At 44.5% G+C, this 19,878-nt stretch overlaps 1 protein-coding gene and 1 long non-coding RNA gene across 3 annotated transcripts in view; one reads left to right on the top strand and one right to left on the bottom strand.

The window, feature by feature from the left end:
- PRKN (parkin RBR E3 ubiquitin protein ligase) overlaps window positions 1-12,738 on the top strand; it is an 890,155-nt gene extending 877,417 nt beyond the window's left edge. For both annotated transcript variants that reach the window (XM_070733810.1, XM_070733812.1), the window contains 2 exons: window positions 8,112-8,229; window positions 11,684-12,738. In XM_070733810.1, the coding sequence (XP_070589911.1) occupies window positions 8,112-8,229; window positions 11,684-11,793 (228 nt within the window). In that variant the 3' untranslated portion in view covers window positions 11,794-12,738. The remainder of the gene's footprint in view (window positions 1-8,111; window positions 8,230-11,683) is intronic.
- LOC139157250 (uncharacterized) overlaps window positions 1-19,878 on the bottom strand; it is a 91,950-nt gene that overhangs the window by 50,675 nt on the left and 21,397 nt on the right. The window lies entirely within an intron of this gene.

Genomic DNA, 19,878 nt, shown 5'->3' with positions numbered 1-19,878 from the left:
CTTCCAGTTGGGACCCCAAACAGTAAAATCCTTGTTACTGGTGGTTTTTTTATAAAAGAGATAAATTTGGTGGTACAGTTGACAAACATTATTTCCATCTTTTGGGTGGGGGGGTTCTTTTCCCCCCTTGGTTACTGACAAGCAAAGTTATCTTTTTTCCTAAAAATATCCTAAACCAGTGGGTTTCTGATGCCCTCTTGTTAACTATCAGTTCCTAGAGTCAAAGGAGCTTAAAGGGGTCCAGAGTGATTTTTTTTAATTAAAAGGATAACAGGGGAGCCAGTGCTTGATTATTTATTGATTTGATTTAAGAGAGGCTTGTTAAAAATTAATGGCAGGCAGCCATAAAGCCTCATGGGAGGTGGAAAAGGTAGCCATCTCCTTGGCACACATTGGCAAAGCCTATCTGACACTATGCAGGCACCTAGGTACAGTGATCCCTCGATTATCGCGAGGGTTCCATTCCAAGACCCCTCGCGATAATTGATTTTTCGCGATGTAGGGTTGCGGAAGTAAAAACACCATCTGCGCGCATGCGCAGATGGTGGAGGGTCGCAGCCAGCCTGGGGGGCTTTCCAGCACCTCCCCGAACCCGGGTTGGGGGTTCGGGGGGTTGCTGGGAAGCCCCCCAGGCCGGCTGCAACCTTTTAAAACAGACGCGCCGCGTCCCAGCTGACTTCTGAAGCGCGGAAGTTCGCCTTTGGCTTTTGGCTTCAGAAGTCAGCTGGGACGCGGCACGGCTGTTTTAAAAGGTCGCAGCCGGCCTGGGGGGCTTCCCAGCAACCCCCCGAACCCCCAACCCGGGTTCGGGGGGTTGCTGGGAAGGCCCCCAGGCTGGCTGCGACCTTTTAAAACAGCCGCGCCTCGTCCCAGCTGACTTCTGAAGTGCGGAAGTTCGCCTTTGGCTTTTGGCTTCAGAAGTCAGCTGGGACGCGGCGTGGCTGTTTTAAAAAGTCGCAACCGGCCTGGGGGGCTTCCCAGCAACCCCCCGAACCCCCAACCCGGGTTCGGGGGGTTGCTGGAAAGCCCCCCAGGCCGGCTGCGACCTTTTAAAACAGCCGCGCCGCGTCCCAGCTGACTTCTGAAGCGCGGAAGTTCGCCTTTGGCTTTTGGCTTCAGAAGTCAGCTGGGACGCGGCGTGGCTGTTTTAAAAGGTCGCAACCGGCCTGGGGGGCTTCCCAGCAACCCCCCGAACCCCCAACCCGGGTTCGGGGGGTTGCTGGAAAGCCCCCCAGGCCGGCTGCGATCTTTTAAAACAGCCGTGCCGCGTCCCAGCTGACTCCTGAAGCCAAACGCGGAAGTGGTATAGCAAAAAAACCGCGCACGTATTTTTAATTTATTATTTTTTGTAAAATCGCGATATAGCGTTTCGCGAAGATCGAGATCGCGAAAATCGAGGGATCACTGTATATCTCCCACAGGGTAGTAAGATGGAGCAATAGCTAAGCTGTTCAGTACATTATAGCAGGGGTCTCAACCTTGGCAACTTTAAGACTTGTGGACTTCAACTCCCAGAATTCCTCAGCCACAAGTCCACAAGTCTTAAAATTCCCAAGGTTGGAAACCCCTGCATTATAGGGCTCCTGTTGTTTCTTCACAGGCTGAGAAGAATTTTATGGGTAAGTCACATAGAGAGAGTTCTTCTAGTACCATCTGTCTGAAACTAGAGAAACAGCATTGCATATGTGCCAAACCTCCTGAAAAGTCACAGTTTGGGAGGTAAAGATAAAGAAGTATATTAAGACAGTGTGGTTTTTTTTCAAATAGTGGGTGATAGAAAGGGCAATTTGTATATTGATATTTCCCAATATATTGATGGGAAATAATAACATATATTTTTTAGCTTGATCTAGATTGTCATTTAAGTGAATCCCATTGAAATGCAACCAGAAGCTTCAGTGATGCTTTGTTCAATATTATAATTTAGATATAAATATCGATCCCTAGAGCACAATTCGGTCTAAATAAACTGCACAAAGAGACCCCTGTTTTTACAAGCACATTCTCCCAGTTGTCTTGAGGTAAAATATAGTTTTAATATCAAGCTTTTCTCTGCATGTATTTTTTTTTTTGAGGAAGCAGATCAAGGAACCTGTGGTTTTGTTGTAAAAAACTAAGATCGGTTTTAAAAAATGTACAAGATGATTAACTTGGTCAACCAGTAACACAGTTCAAACATCCTGCCTCAGAGTTATGGAAGTGCAGGTAGTCTTCGACATACAACAATTTATATTGAGTCCCTCAGAAATTGGGTGGCATACAAATTTGAATAAACAAACAAATAAATAAACAAATAAATAAATAAATAATGACCCTTCAGTGGCACTGAAAAGGTGTTTTATGACCATTTTTCACACAACCATAGCAGTCCACATGATCAAAAGTCAGAGGCTTGGCAAGTGATTCATATTTATGATGGTTGCGGTATCCTGGTCTCATAGAAACATAGAAGATTGACAGCAGAAAAATACCTCCTCTTCCATCTAGTCTGCCCTTATACTATTTCCTGTAATTTATCTTAGGATGGATATATGTTTATCCCAAGCATGTTTAAATTCAGTTACTGTGGATTTACCAACCATGTCTGCTGGAAGTTTGTTCCAAGCATCTACTATTCTTTCAGTAAAATAATATTTTCTCACGTTGCTTCTGATCTTTCCCCCAACTAACCTCAGATTGGGCCCTCTTGATCTTGTGTTCACTTTCCTATTAAAAACACTTCCCTCCTGAACCTTATTTAACCTTTTAACCTATTAAAATGTTTTGATCATGTCCCCCCTTTTCCTTCTGTCCTCCAGACTATACAGATTGAGTTCATTAAGTCTTTCCTGAGAAGTTTTAATCTTAAGACCTTCCACCATTTTTGTAGCCCGTCATTGGACCCGTTAAATTTTATCAATATCTTTTTTGTAGGTGAGGTGTCCAGAACTGAACACAGTATTTCAAATGTTTATGTGATAAGCTATTGTGATCTTCTGACAAGCATAATCAGTGGGGAATCCAGATTCACCTAACAACCATGTTACTAACTTAACAAACAAATGCAGTGATTCACTTTACAACTGTGACAAGAACATTCATAAAATGGCGCAAAACTCACTTAATAAACGTTTCACCTAGCAACATAAATTTTGGGTTCAACTGTGGTCGTAACTTGAGGACTACCTGTACAAAATTACATTAAATTGGTCCAAAGTCAACAGTTTTACAGCAACTGAATAGAGAATCTCGTATCTCATCCAGTGTTCCCTCTAATTTTTTTTTGGGGTGGGCGGAAAAGTATAGTGTCTGAGCGGCAGTCCCTTCGGGACTGGGAGGCACAGAAATAATAAACAAACAAACAAGCAAGCAAACAAATAAAAAACCCACCCTGTTTTGGCTCAGAGAATTTCAAAATAAAATACTGTACTGTGTGTCTATAACAGTGAGCTCATAATAGGGCAACTCTATCAATATCAAAATGCCACTTAAATAGTTGAGCTAGTTTCAAACTAGATTTTGATTTTCTTTCTCTCTTCCTTCCTCTCTCTTTTCTATCTGTTTCTCTCTCTTCCTCTCTTCCTCTCTCTCTCCTTCCCTCTCACTCTTTCCCTCTCGGCTTCTGGGCAGGTTTGGAAAACTCTGAGTTGATGATGATTTTTAAGTGAGCGATTGCTCACTGCTCAGCTTAGAGGGAACTATGATCTCATCCCCTGCTGGTAATCTACGACCCTTTGCACAGAGCAAGTACGAGGAATGAGGCCGTCCACATTTCAATTTCATGTTATCTGAGGCCCATGATGACTAACCAGGTACTTGGAGTCAAATCAAGTTCTACTGTATAAGATCCAAATCAAATTCAGAGCTGTTTGGGTGGAGAAAAATATTTTCTCAGCCTACAATTGCCCTTGAGTTTTATATATCTGCATGACAATCTTGCCTATGACCAATAAAAGGAATGTATCAATGCAGCTATACAGTAACCTTCTCCGTCCTCCAATTTCCAGTTATTTTATTATGTCCTTTCTTTCACTTCATGCAGTCTTCATATTTTGCACATGATGGCACTGTGCTACCAAAGAAAACACTTTCTGAAATCGGCCAGTGATTTTCTTATAATCTGTGAATTAATCCTGAATATTTTACAAAGTACAAAATTACATGTAAATCATCCGAATAATTTGGGAGGGGAGGGGGGGGTTAAAGACTTTATTAATAAGATTTTAAAGACTTTGTTAAATTGGTGCATCTCACAAACCCAGAATTGTCTTTGAAAAGGTAACCACATAAGCAATGCAAAATTCCCTTTCCAGGACATAGTCATATTGTTTTCAAGGCATGTATGTATGTATGTATGTATGTATGTATGTATGTATGTATGTAGCCGCCCATGTCTCTTGCATGTGACTCTGGGCAGCACACCCAGTTAAAAACTACATAATCAACAAAATTTATTTATAAAATTTACCATTTCAAATGTTATACTAGCAGGTTGACCTTCTGATAACCCGTGATAACCTCCACCTCCCTACCATTCAAATGGCATAATCAAAACCGTGACTAAATTAGTAGACCAGCGAAACACTGTGGACATAACATACCTTAGGTAAAAAAAAACAACCAAAGTATATATATATATAATCTGGGTGAAACCAGGCTTAATAACAGTGACTATAAGAGGGATCTTGGAGTCCTAGTGGACAACCAGTTAAACATGAGCCAGCAATGTGCAGCAGCAGCCAAAAAAAGCCAATGCAATCCTAAATTGCATCAACAGAGGGATACAATCAAGATCATATGATGTTATTAGTTAGACCACACCTAGAGTACTGCATCCAGTTTTGTCACCACACTATAAAAAAGATGTTGAGACTCTAGACAAAGTAAGAAGTAAGAAGAAAGCAACCAAAATGATTAGGCGATTGGAGACTAAAACATATGAAGAACAGTTGCAGGAACTGGGCATGGCTAATCTACAGAAGAGAAAGACCAGGGGAGAAATTACAACAATGTTCCAATATTTGCCACAGAGAAGAGGGGGTCAATCTATTTTCCAAAGCATCTGAAGGCCAGACAAGGGATAATGAATGGAAACTGATCAAGGAGACACTCAATCTTGAAATAAGGAGGAACTTTCTGACAGTGAGAACAATCAACCAACGGATCAGCTTGCCTTCAGAAGTTGTGGGAGTTTCATCACTTGAGACTTTCAAGGAGAAATTGGACTGCCATTTGTCAGAAATGGTGCAGGGCAGTGATGACGAACCTAAGGCACGGGTGCCACAGGTGGCAAGCAGAGCCATATTTGCTGGCATGCAAGCTGTTGCCCTAGCTCAGTTCCAACGTACATGTGTGTGCCAGCCACCTGATTTTTGGCTCATGCAAAGGCTCTGGGAAGGCATTTTTGGCTTCCAGAGAGCCTCCAGGGGATAAGGGAGTATGCTTCCCCTGGTTCCAGGGAAGTCTTTGGAGCCTGGGAAGGGCAAAACATGAGCCTATTGGGCCCACCAGAAGTTGGGAAATAGGGCATTTCTGCTCTGCAAAGGGCCTCTGGGGGGACGAGAGAAGCTGTTTTTGCTTTCCCCAGGCACTGAATTATGGGTGTGGGCACTTGGTCAAGCGCTATAGCACATGCCCATGCTCTTTCAGCACCCGAGGGAAAAAAGGTTTGCCATCGGTGGTGTAGGGTTTCCTGCTTGATCAGGGGGTTGGATTAGATGACCTGCATCTAGTCATGGCCGAACTGCGAGTGATTGATATGTATGTGTGTCTGATTGGACTGTTTGTCAAGGTTTATTAATTGTTAGTATAATGGGGTGTTTTTTTACTATTTATATTTGACTTTTTAACATTGTATTGTATAATTATACCCATGAGTCCCATGGGGTTGGGCGGCATAGAAGTCAAAATAAATAAAATAAATACAAGGTCCCTTCCTACTCTTTTTAAAAATCTATTAAAAAACCACAGGAAGAGAGCAAACCGCACAGAGTACATCCTCCTTAGCAACCGAGATAAGCAAGAAACAGCACCAGATAAACAATCAAGAGGGGAAAAAGCAAGGAAGAAGTTCTCAAGGAACAAACCACATTCCTCGAGTTTCTTCTCATTCATGGACATTCCTAACATGCCCTTAGGACAGACTTCCATTTTGAGAATAGCTGATGAAACCTCTCACCCTTTTTCTTTTTATTTATTGATTTATTTTGTCCAATACACAATAATACAAAATGAAGGTTATAGAGGATATAGTAGAGAAGAAATATGAGATATAGGAGAGACTATAGGACAGGGGACGGAAGGCACTCTAGTGCGCTTATGTACGCCCCTTACTGACCTCTTAGGAATCTGGAGATGTCAATAGTGGATAGTCTAAGGGTAAAATGTTGGGGGTTAGGGGATGATACTACAGAGTCTGGTAGTGAATTCCACCCTTCAACAACTCGATTACTAGAGTCATATTTTTTACATTCAAGTTTGGAGCAGTTAATATTAAGCTTGTATCTGTTGTGTGCTCTTGTGCTGTTGTGGTTGAAGCTGAAGTAGTCTTTGATAGGCAGGACATTGCAGCATATGATCTTGTGGGCAATACTTAGATCATGTTTAAGGTATCGTAGTTGTAAGCTTTCAAGACCCAGGATTGTAAGTTTAGTTTCATAAGGTATTCTGTTTCGAGTGGAGGAATGAAGGGCTCTTCTTGTTGTTTGCTGGTGGAGCCTGAGGAGTGCTTGAGTCTTTTTGTTCCTTTTCGGCTGGTTTTGCATACATACATACATATTTATTGGATTTATATGCCACCCCTCCGAGAACTATATACATATACATATATGAAGGTTTTGGCATATTCAAGTTTCTTTCCATGTAGGTTTCAGAGATTTCTGGTGACGTTTCAATGAGGTCCCATTCGTCATCTTTGACGAATAATAATAATATTACTGCACAACCAAAAGTGATTTCATCTTTAAAACCCAAAAATAAAGTCTGTTCAATGGGCAGAAACGATAGTAATGGCTTCTGACTGAAGGATATAAAAGTATCCTTCACAAAAGTATAATAAAAGAGGTGTGATGGCAGGCAAATGAGAGTTGGTAGACAGGTACCATGAATGAAGGCAAGTAAGATTAGATAAACTTTGTCACTTTTTCTGTGTACACATTGTCACCAATTAAAAATGAAATTCTGATGCCCGCTCTCAAGTGTGTGTGCATGTGTGTGTAGATACATACATACATACTGTGTTTCCACTAAAATAAGACCCACCCTGATAAAATTGAAATCCAATCATGTTTTTGACCACATGCACTCAAATTAAGCCCTACCCCCAAAATTAATCCAAATTAAGACCCCGCCCACCTCAGGATTCAGGGGTGGAGTGAACTACACAGATAAAAAATGAGTTATGGTGGAGCTGCCCTACTTACCAGGCCTCAAAACCTCTGACACCTGCCTCGTCTTCTTTTTCGGCCCACTTCTTCTGCAGCCGCTTGCCGCCGCTAGCACACATCACCCCCCCGGCTTCTGTTTCACTGTAAGAGCTTTCCGGAAAGCCCTCTGCAGCTGAGAAATGGGCTCTAGATTGATGTGCGAGGTGCCACCGGCTTCCATTTCACCTTCAGCTCAACTTACGACCACAATTCAGCCCAACATTTCTTTTGCTAATTGAGACATTTGTTAAGTGAGTTTTCGCCTATTTTATGACCTTTCTTGTCACAGTTGTTAAGTGAATCACTGCCGTAGTTAAATTAGTAACATGCTTGTTAAGTGAATCTGGCTGCCCCATTGACTTTACATGTCAGACAGTCACAAAAGAGGATCACATAACTCCAGGACACTGCAACCTTCATAAATATGAGTCAGTTGCCAAAGTATCTGAATTTTGAACACAGAACCATGGGGATGCTACAATGATTGTAAGTGTGAAATACGGTCCCAAGTCACTTTTTTCAGTGCTGTTGTAACTTTGAACAGTCACTAAATTAACTGTTATAAGTCGAAGGTTACCTTCATCTATTAAGAATAATAGATGGTATAAAACAACTACTCCAATTATCATATGCAAAAAAAAAGTACAATCTAGAGGAAGTGATTTGTATAACTTATCCATAGTTTATGGTTTCTTCTTCTCTTTGCAGGGATTTGCAATTGATGAGCATGCGGCCATGAAAGCTCGTTGGGAAGATGCATCCAAAGAAACAATTAAAAAAACAACGAAGCCATGCCCTAAATGCCATGTTCCAGTAGAAAAGGATGGTGAGTTTTCCGAAGAATATTTCCTACTTCCCACAGGCAGATTCATAATAGAAATCTAAGTAAGGAGAAGAGGCTGTCCAATACTTTTGTACTATACTGACTGTAAAATGGCAGGTCCTTTCTTGACATCTAAAATCATCTGCATATGAAAAGGACTTCGTGAAGAAAGCTAACAATATATCTTAGGAATTACACTACTGCTAGAAAAAGTTCAACCAGTTAAGTGAAAGGACAAGTAAAAGCCAGGCCCTTGGATTAGGACCTAAAATTATTAAATTAGTAATTTCCTAAAACAAAGCTTTTATTTATATGCATTGAACATCACTCTGATTTTGTCTGGGGTGAGCCTTATTTTAGTAATCCACATGATCAATAAGCTTTCTCAATAATGTTAATCACTAGAAAACTTCCTCTTTACCCTTTGTAGAGCCCATGTGATCTATCTCCATTGATTATACATTTCAGAGTTACCTATGCATATTTTCATGGCTTCTTATAGCAGATTTTATTCAATGGTCCATAGCCTGAGAACTATTTATGGCCCCTCAAAACTTTGAGTATAATTCCCAAGTACTTCTTCCATACTATAATTATAAATGTGACTGGAAGAAAATACATTATAAATTATGTAGAAGATTCATATTAACTACACTTACATAATTTGAAGCCTTTTTAATATAAATCAAATCATATGTAGTATTTATATATCCACTAATCCCATCTTAGGAGGGTAAACCCCCAAATCCATCATTCAAAATTTAAAAGTAGCTTGCACAACCTTGATGTAGATGAATTGCCACACCACAAAATCATTATTCAAGATGTAAGCGCACTATCTTGATCAATATAGATTGTCACTTTCCAAAACCACCATTTAAAATCTAGGTGTAGGTTGCAGAATCTTGATATAGATGGACTGCCACATCATCAAAAGTTTTAAACTGGCTTGTGAGCTATTAATAAACTTGTTATGATGTCTCCCGCATGAATGAACCTTCCAGTGTTTTAAATATTTTTGTTAATTTCTAGAAGATGTGTGATCCTTCTAAGCACATTTAAATAATAATGAAGATTTTTTTTAAAAAAAGTAAGGTTCTACATTTATGCAAGAAAAACAAAACACACAGTTACAGTATATGTGGTACACTGCTCAATACAGTAGAATCCCGACTTACGAGACTAATTGGTTCCGGAAGGAGGCTCGTAAGTCGGAACGCTCGTATGACAAAACATTGTTTCCCATAGGAAACAATGTAAAGTCAATTAATCCGTGCAACAACAACAAAAACCGCTGCCGCCGAACGCGGAAGTTAGCGTTCAGAGACAGCTGCGAAGCAGCGCGCGTGTTTTAAAACGTGGCAGCCGGCCTGGGGGGCTCGGGGGGAAGCCCCCGAGCCCCCCAGGCCGGCTGCAACCTTTTAAAACACGCACGCCGCTCCGCAGCTCTCTGCTGAATCCGGAACGCTAACTTCCGCGGAAAGCCCCCGAGCCCCCCAGGCCGGCTGCAACCTTTTAAAACACGCGTGCTGCTTCGCAGCTGTCTGCTGAATCCGAACGCGGAAGTTAGCGTTCCGGATTCAGCAGAGAGCTGCGAAGCAGCGCGCATGTTTTAAAATGTCACAGCCGGCCTGGGGGGCTCGGGGGCTTCCCCCCGAGCCCCCCAGGCCAGCTGCAACCTTTTAAAACACGCGCGCTGCTTCGCAGCTGTCTGCTGAATCCGAACGCGGAAGTTAGCGTTCCGGATTCAGCAGAGAGCTGCGAAGCGGCGCGCGTGTTTTAAAAGGTTGCAGCCGGCCTGGGGGGCTTGCCAGCACCCCCCCGAGCCCCCCAGGCCGGCTGCAACCTTTTAAAACACGCGGGATACGAGCGCCAAGGAGCTGTCTCCTGAAGCCAAAAGCGGAAGTTAGTGTTCGGCTTCAGGAGACAGCTCCTTGGCGCTCGTATCCCGAATGTGAGCTCGGGAGGCGAACAAAAATGTCGCTCCCCTCCCAGCTCTTATCTCGAGTAGCTCGTAAGTAGAGCTGCTCGTATGTCGAGGTTCCACTGTAGTGGTAAATGTGAGAGCGATCTTGGAGTCCTGGTGGACAACTATTTAAATATGAGCCAGCAGTGTGCAGCAGCTGCCAAAAAAGCCAACACAGTTCTAGGCTGCATTAACAAAGGGATAGAATCAAGATCATGTGAAGTGTTAAGACCTTGGTAAGGCCACACTTGGAATACTGCATTCAGTTTTGGTCACCACAATGCAAAAAGGATGTTGAGACTCTAGAAAGAGTGCAGAGAAGAGCGACAAAGATGATTAGGGGATTGGAGGCTAAAACATATGAAGAACAGTTGCAGGAACTAGGCATGGCTAGTTTAATGAAAAGAAGGACCAGGGAAGACATGATAGCAGTGTTCCAATATCTCAGGGCTTGCCACGAGGAAGGAGTCAACCTATTCTCCAAAGCACTTGAGGGTAGAACAAGAAGCAATGGGTAGAACAAGAAGCAACTGAACAAGGAGAGAAGTATCTTAAAACTAAGGAGAAATTTCCTGACAGTCAGAACAGTTAATCAGTGGAACAGCTTGCCTCAAGAAGTTGTGAATGTCCCAATACTGAAAATTTTTAAGCAGATGTTGGATAAACATCTGTCTGAAGTCCTGTAAGGTTTCCTGCCTAAGCAGGGGGTTGGACTAGAAGACCTGGAAGATCCCTGCCAACTCTGTTGTTATTATTATTAAATATGTATTTAGTGTCTGAGGATAAAGCATTTCAGATCACTCTGAGCTTCTAACTTATACAATAGTCATTCTGTTGACAGCAAAATATTAGGATACTGCTTGTAGTAGTGGGTTCTAAAGCACATTGCTACTGATTTGTGTATATGCATGTGCAATGCTTCTGCGCATGCATAGAAGCTTCATGGGCAGGTGGGCAGAGCCTCCCACCACTGCCGCTACTGGTTCACAGAACCAGGCGAACCAGGAGCAACCCACTTCTACCTGTAAATTTCTAATCCTGTTTAGTTTAATCTAATTCTCAGCTACTACATTCTGAAATTTCTAATCCTGTGGTCTACTTTAATCCTCAACTACTAATAACTCTCTCATACATACAGTATATGAACACTACAGATTCAAGAATGGCCAAACAAGAATCCATTTATTTGTATAGCTTTCTTTATATTGGCTGTCTTCCCGAATAAACTCAATTTGATTTGCACACTGACTATATTCTAAAAAGGAAAGTGTCTTTTGAATTAGAGACAGCTGTACTGTATGCACAAAGCTGGCTGGAGAATTCTGGGAGTTGAAGTCCACAAGTCTTAAAGTTGCCAAGTTTGGGGACCTCTGCCATAGGCAATTACTGTGATAACCACAAACATGCCAATTTATTATCTGCTTAGGTTTACATTTGTACTAATGGTTGCCTGTCCTGTATGATTTTCTTATGCACATTATTTTTTTCTAGGTGGATGTATGCATATGAAATGTCCCCAATCGCAGTGTAAATTTGAATGGTGTTGGAAATGCAGCCTTGAATGGAACAGATTGTGCATGGGAGATCATTGGTTTGACTAATTCTTAAATAATCCTAGAAACCACCAATTGCTTCATAGTTTACAGTTCACTTTACAGTGGCTTCACACAATGTTAAATTCCAAAGATTTTGTTCAAGCTTTGAATTTCTCATGTATTAATTTGTGGGATTAATTAGGACATTTGGCTTTTGTGTGTTTTTCATAAGCACCACAGACAATTTTTTTAAAAATCAGAAGGACCAGGCTATCATTTGTTAGATATATTCTGCTTACATCAAAACATCTCTACAATGATGCGTCCTTTCTTGAATACTAGGCCGTGTCTTGGTCAGTTTCTGTTTTTTAATTGATTTCATTTTTGATTTGAAAATGTGTTATCTATTATTGGCAAAATAAAGAACTATACAAAACTGGGCCTCTCAAATTGTTCAAAATATGATGGTTTATATTTATCAGCAATTCAGTTTGTGACTTTGTGTTTGAATGTTTAGAAATGTTAATTTTTAAATTTTATAGTGAAGTTTCCCATAAACAATATATTACACAACTTGCCTTCCAACACCAAAAATTGTTATACTACAATTGTTTTTATAGTGACACAATCTTTACTGGATTGATTTCCAGGCCTAAGTCATAAATAAAAATATAGATATTTGTTTTCTTCTTTTGACCCCTTTGGTATGTACATTGTTAGAAGAGCTTGAAGAGATTGGTTATAATACATACAGTACATTGGAGATTTGGGCAAATTTTTTCTAAGTCAACTTGAGTTCTGTGATCTTATTCTCTGACATGATATAAATATTTACAGTTCCACTAGAATTACCCCAAATGGCTATAAAACAGATTGGTTTTGATTGATTTTTTCTATTATGGGTTTGATTTTAGCATTATATTTTTACAAGTCTTTGGTTGAAGCTATGTTTCTATTTTAAAAAAGATATTGCTATAAGTTTCATCCTCAATAAAAGTTATGATGTTTTCATATTTTTGATGGTACAGTATGTCACAGAAGTGAGTACACCGCTCAGATTTTGTAAATATTTAAGTATATCTTTACATGTGATAACACTGAAGAAATGACACTTGGATACAATGTAAAGTAGTGACTATACAGCTTGTATAACAGTGTAAATGTGTTGTCCCCTCAAAATAATGCAACACACGGACATTAATGTCTAAACTGCTGGCAACAAAAGTGAGTACACCCCTAAGTGATAATGACATACTGTCAGGGATGATTCGTGGATTGTTTTGCTGCCAATTTGTTCAGGGTCACGCCATGCACACAAACCTGCAGCAATTAAAAAATAGCTTCTGGGGATGCGCAAAAGCAAAATCCAATATGGCGGCACACACAGACTGGCACCGATAGAACCGGCTCTGTGACATTTATTTATTTATTTGACTTCTAGGCTGCCCAATCCCAAAGGACTCAGGGCAGTTTACAACAATATAAAACTACAAACAACAATAAAAAGAAGCCAAAGAAAAAAACAACCTAATTACTAAAACCTAGCTAAAACTCATATGGGACAACTCAACAACATGCATACATACCATTCATCCATAATCATATTCATACAGATGATCAAGCTAGTTGTTAATTTAGGTCCCCCAGGCCTGCCAGCATAGCCATGTCTTTGTGGCCTTACGAAAAGACAGCAGGGTGGGAGCAGTACGAACATCGAGGGGGGGGGAGTTGATTCCATAGAGCCGGGGCGGCAACAAAGGCAGTCCTCCCCTAAGGTCAAGTCAGCGAAGCAGTGGAAGTCTGAATGGGTGTCAATAGACACAAACTCAACCCTGATAAGACGGAGTGGCTGTGGGTTTTGCCTCCCAAAGACAATTCCATCTGTCCGTCCATTACCCTGGGGGAGGGATTACTGACCCCCTCAGAGAGGGTCCGCAACTTGGGTGTCATCCTCGAACCATAGCTCACATTAGAGAACCATCTTTCAGCTGTGGCGAGGGGGGCATTTGCCCAGGTTCGCCTGGTACACCAGTTGCGGACCTATCTGGACCGGGGCTCACTGCTCACAGTCACTCATGCCCTCATCACTTCGAGGCTCGACTACTGTAACGCTCTCTACATGGGGCTACCTCTGAAAAGTGTTCGGAAACTTCAGATCGTGCAGAATGCAGCTGCGAGAGCAATCATGGGCTTTCCCAAGTATGCCCATGTTTCACCAACACTCCGCAGTCTGCATTGGTTGCCGATCAGTTTCCGGTCATAATTCAAAGTGTTGGTTATTGTTCTGCCTGATTGGCTCAGGTAATGCGTAATAGTCCAAGGAAAAGAAATCAAACACACACGTGCTCTGCTAATCAGCAAACTTGTATTAAATAAACAAAAAAGGGTTACTCAAAACAGTTCTTAGTGTCCAAAAACAATGATAGTGCAAGGCTTACTTCAGCCGCATACAAAAACACAGGAAAAAACAAACAAAGACAACCTGGAATGAGCAAAGACGTTTCAGGAGTCCTTTTGAATCTTTGAAGCAAACAGCAAGTCCCAGAGTTTTCACCTCCCACTTGTCTGAAAAAGCTGGGTTGAAAACTCCAACGGCACGGAACAGAAACTTCAGAGCAGGAATCACAAAATAACACAGATAAACAGCCACAGTTTGCCTTAGGCCTCTGTTCCCTTTTATCCCTTTAGCCCTCATTAAGGAAACCACACCCAGCCCTCAGTATAAGAACCACACCCAGCCCAGGTGCTACGATGATGACTTGTAATACTCCTTCAGTCGATCCCTTCTCTGCATAGCTCTTCTGCTACGCAGATCAATATATTGATCTGCAGAAGAATCCAGAGACGAAAGACTGTCTGAGGGACTGTATGTCAAATCCCCTGGGCTGTCTGCTGAATCCTGCGTACCAGTGGCCCCGTCCTCCTGGCTGGCTGCCACATCTTCCTGTCTGTCTGCCACATCTTTCTGGCTGTCAGCCAGGCTTTCACATTCAGTGGCAGCAATGGCTGGCCCAGGCCCAAACACAACAGTTATGACCTACAAAGCCCTTCATGGCATCGGACCAGAATATCTCCGGGACCGCCTTCTGCCGCACGAATCCCAGCAACCGGTTAGGTCCCACAGAGTTGGCCTTCTCCGAGTCCCGTCAACTAAACAATGTCATTTGGTGGGACCAAGGGGAAGAGCCTTCTCTGTGGCGGCCCCGGCTCTCTGGAACCAACTCCCCCCAGAGATCAGAATTGCCCCCACCCTCCTTGCCTTTCGTAAACTTCTCAAAACCCACCTCTGCCGTCAGGCATGGGGGAATTGAAATATCTCCCCAGGCCTATATAATTTATGTATGGTGTGTTGTGTGCATGTTTTTTAAATTATGGGTTTTTAACTTCGTATTATTAGATTTGTATTGTACATTGTTTCTATCACTGCTGTGAGCCACCCCAAGTCTACGGAGAGGGGCGGCATACAAATTTAATAAATGAATGAATGAATGAATGAATAAATAAATAAAAATAAATACATAAATACATAAATAAATAAATACATAAATAAATATAAAGTCCCGCCAGTCTACATTGCTTGGCTGACAGGACCTGGAGTAGGCCAACTCTGTGTACTCTAATTGGTCTCTGGGAGGCATGTGGCAAGAGACTTTCTCCCATGTCTCTGGAAGGAGAGTCCAGCATGGGTTTAGCTCAAGTCTAATTGGTAGGGACTGAGTTATAAATTAATATAATTATCATATTAATTAGGTACCGCCCCCTTGCTGCCCCTGTACCTCAGTTTTAAAAAACTCAGTCAAGGAAGGGACTCTGAGTTTTTTACTCCTGAGGGAGTGTAATTAATTAATGAAATAATAAACTGTTAATTTCTGTATTAATCTTGTTGTTTTTATCTTTGCACAGGTATCATATGGCTGAGGTTTTCTGCCCTCCGCGGGCAGCACCCCCTTCGGTCTCCTTATGGGGCCTCTTCTCCCCGCGAGTACTGCCCTGAAGAGGAGAGGATGGGCTACAGGTCCCTGTCCCCCGAGGCCAGACCTAGCCCTACACCTCGGGTGGGGGGGGTCCGCCCCCCCCCCCACTGACGAGGGTGGCACAGCGCCGGCCCGGCAGAGAGAAATAAATAAATAAATAAATAAATAAAAGGAAAAAATAAATAAAAAAGCCGACAGCATCGCCCGGCCGCTTCTCAGCTGTTTCCCGGCGGGCCGATTACAGGCACCATGCTGAGGCGAGCCGAAGGGAAACCGAAGGCAGCGGCGCTACAGGGAGAGGTTCCCTGCCGTTTTTTCTCCTCACCGGCCATAAGGAAGGCTGCAGAGCCGCTGGGGAAGTCGCGCCCGCCATTTTGGGGGCGAAAAGAGCGCGAAAAGCCGGTATTGCTTCAAGAAGCCTGGCTGAGCGCCAGGAATTGGGGAAGCCTGGTCTGCCTAGCAACTCCCTTGATTGGCGGTGGGCTGGTCACGTGACGTGACGTCATTGCCCATGTCATGGCCAAGAACCTGTACTGCAGCCTACAGCTTTGGTATTGTGAGGAGAGTGGCTGCATTTATCATTACCGTGCTGTATATCTGGTTAATATTAGCTGTGAGTACGCTGCCCCATTACTGCATTAAGAAGGATGGCTGAGCAATCCAACAATCGTGGGGGGGACCAGCCTCAATCCACTGTTGTGCCTGCTAAAAATAAGGACAAGGTGTCTGGCAAGGCCAAATCGAAGTCTTCTCAATCTACAGCTTCGATTAAGGAGGCTGAGAGAAAAATCAAGGCCTTAGAACAAAGGCTGGAGGCGGCCTTAGCTTCTCCTGCTTCAGGATTTTTGGCCATACCCCCATTCCAGCCTCTTCCCCCTTCAAGAACATCATCCCCTGGATTGCCCTTGGGGGCCATGGGTACTGCTAGTGAAAGGGATTGGTCTCCTGACCGTCAGGCCTTGTCAGGCCCTCCTCCACCTTCACCTCTCACTAGGCCGGATAGGCCTACTTCAGCCAGTCATCATGCTTATGGAGTCTCTGCAGGGACACAGGCTTGTGCTCCAACAGCAACGTTCACACCAACAGCTGCAGGGCTTAGATCCCAAGCTGATGTCTGGCAGGCCTTCCCACCATCCCTGCAGGACATGATTGCCAACGTTTATGCGCAGGGAATGGCGGTTGGGGCCCAAGGTGTGACACCTCCATTACCGCAGTCATACCATCCCAGGGACCTTTGGTCAGCACCACCGCCCCCCCCCTGGGCTGGATTCACTTGCAGGAGACACCGGGCTGCTGGAAGAAGACAGTGAGCATGGGAACAATGAGCTGTCTGATGATGAGTATGCCTTTCCAGAACAACCCGCTCCCGCGGGACTATTTAAGCCAGCATTATTTAGGCTACTCTTGCACAAGGTGAAACAAACCTTGGATGTGCCTGGTGCGGCGGCACCTCCGGAGGCAGGAGATGGACTAAGAACTACTGCTTCCCTGTGTAAGGAGCAGCCCAGGGAGTCCGAGACAGTTCCTGCTATGGAGATATTCTTGGAGAACATCAAGCGCACCTGGCAACACCCGGCAGCGGCCCAAGGCCCCTCTAATGTAGAGCGTCGTTTCTACACATTTGATAGTGAGATGGAGAATCTCTTACAGTTTCCGCCTGTGGACAAGCCGGTAGCCACACTGGTGTCCAACGCCGCCTTTCCTTCCGAAACGGCGGATAGTCTTAAGCCAGATGAGCGACGGGCCGAAACCCTCCTGAAGAAGGCTCATCAGATGGCAGCATGGGCCCTACGGGCTGCATCAACGGCATCCATCTTTAATAGGGCATCCATCATGTGGCTCCAGGAGGTTCAGGCTCGGATGGGACCTGAAGATCCTCGTCTCAAACAAGATCTTAACAAGCTCCTGGCGGCGGCCGAATTCTCGGCGGACGCTACTTTGCACGCGGCGAAATTTGCCGCAAGGGGCATGGCCTCTACAATCTCTTCTCGACGTCTGCTTTGGCTTCGACACTGGCAAGCAGATACCAAGTCGAAGTGGCGCTTGTCATCTGCCCCTTTCGAAGGCACGAAGCTGTTCGGGGAGGTGTTGGAGGCTGTCCTGGTGGAGGACAAGGATAAGAGGAAGGTCCTCACCAGATCCTCTAGATGCCAAGATCGCAATAGCACCCCGTACCGACGCCGGCAGCCATTTCGATGGGACCCAGCTTCCGGAGTTACCCAGGCTTCCAGGCCTTATTCACAAGGCCAATATGGTCAGTCCTATTCGTACCGAAGCGATAGGACCTACTTCCAGGGCCGGGGCAGAGGATATCAACCGTCGAAACGGCCCTTTCGAGGCTCCAACCAGCAAGGTTTCCGTGGAGCCAAGTGACTCCACAGGGCAGGTCCCTTTGGGGGGAAAACTCCAAAGGTTTTGTACCGCCTGGACGGCCACAACCTCCGATGCTTGGATTTTGGACACAGTGACCTGAGGGCTTCGCCTCGAATTTTTAAGCCTCCCACCTACCCATTTTGTGCCCTGCCCAGTGCCCGCCGATGCTACCAAGCGGGCATTGCTGGAACAGGAGATCGCTCATCTCCTGGAGATCCACGCTATCGAGAAGGTGCCAACCCACATGGAGGGCATGGGGTTCTACTCCAAGGTCTTCATAGTACCCAAGACATCGGGAGGTTGCAGGCTAATTTTGAACCTGAAGCACCTAAACAGGTACGTGTTATACCGCAGGTTCAAAATGGCCTCCCTTCGCACCATAATCGCGTCAATCAGAACCAGAGACCTCATGTCATCCATCGACCTGAAGGAGGTGTATTTGCATGTCCCCATCCATCCGGGGCCCCGGAGATACCTCCGGTTTTATGTCCAGGGGAAGCACTACCAGTACCGGGCGATGCCATTTGGCCTATCGTCCGCGCCGCGTACCTTCACGAAATTACTGGACTCGCTGATCGCCTTTTTAAGGTCCCGATCGATCAGACTAATCGCTTACTTGGACGATATCCTCTTACTGGCCAGGGATCTGGCGACTGCGCAACGAGACCTACGAGCCACGTTAACACTGTTGCAGGAACATGGCTTTACAATAAACGTGGGAAAGAGTCACCTTTCACCCACCTACACTATTACTCATCTCGGCGCGGTGATAGACACCACCACCATGGAGGTTTACCTGTCATTGGAACGACGACACAACGTTCAGACCTTAGTAAACAAGTTGCAGCACCAACGAATGGTAACGTTAGCCCTTTTGTCCAAGGTGCTTGGGACACTAGTGTCATGTGTGGACATTGTCCCTTGGGCACGGTATCATTTTCGCACGCTGCAATGGACATTACTCCCATACCAGAAACGGCGTGTGAGTCATACACACAGACTAGTCACGGTGGGAAGCCGCCTGCGAGACTCTTTGAAATGGTGGCAGTCCTGGGCAATACATCGCGGGTCTCCCTTTGGCCACTTAAACCACGTCATTGTGACCACGGATGCAAGCCTCCTTGGTTGGGGGGCACATGTGGACCGCCACGTAACTCAAGGGTTGTGGCTTCCCCAGGACTTGAACCCAACGAATATCAACTTCCTGGAGCTGAAAGCGGTCCATCTCGCCCTACTAACCTTCACTCCGTTTCTTCAGGGAAAGCATGTGTTGGTTCGTACGGACAATGTCGCGACCAGAGCGCACCTCAACCACCAGGGTGGGACCAGATCTCTCAGACTGATGGAGGAAACTCGACTCCTCTTCGACTGGGTGGAGATCCACCTGGCATCCCTCCATGCGGAGCACATTGCGGGGGAAACCAATACTCAGGCGGATTGGCTCAGTCGGCAAACAGTGGACCCAGGGGAGTGGAGTCTGACCCCACTGTTGTTCCAGCAGGTGACCAAAAGGTTTGGCAACCCGACGGTGGATCTGTTTGCGACTCTGTACAATACTCAGCTTTCCTGGTTTTATTCCAGGTTTCCCACGCCGGGAGCCGAGGGGACCAATGCCTTACACTCTCCGTGGCCCAAGGAACTGCTATACGCCTTCCCGCCAACACCACTTATCCCCAAGGTGATAGAGAAGATTATAGTGGAACAGGCGGAGGTCATCTTGATGGCACCCCATTGGCCGCGGAGGGCTTGGTTCGCCGACCTAATGGGACTCTCAATTGCTCAACCCTGGAGGATCCCGGACGAC

The sequence above is a fragment of the Erythrolamprus reginae genome, chromosome 1 (assembly GCF_031021105.1).
Source record: "Erythrolamprus reginae isolate rEryReg1 chromosome 1, rEryReg1.hap1, whole genome shotgun sequence".
Classification (NCBI taxonomy): Eukaryota; Metazoa; Chordata; class Lepidosauria; order Squamata; family Dipsadidae; genus Erythrolamprus; species Erythrolamprus reginae.
This window is presented reverse-complemented; position numbering and strand designations above follow the sequence as displayed.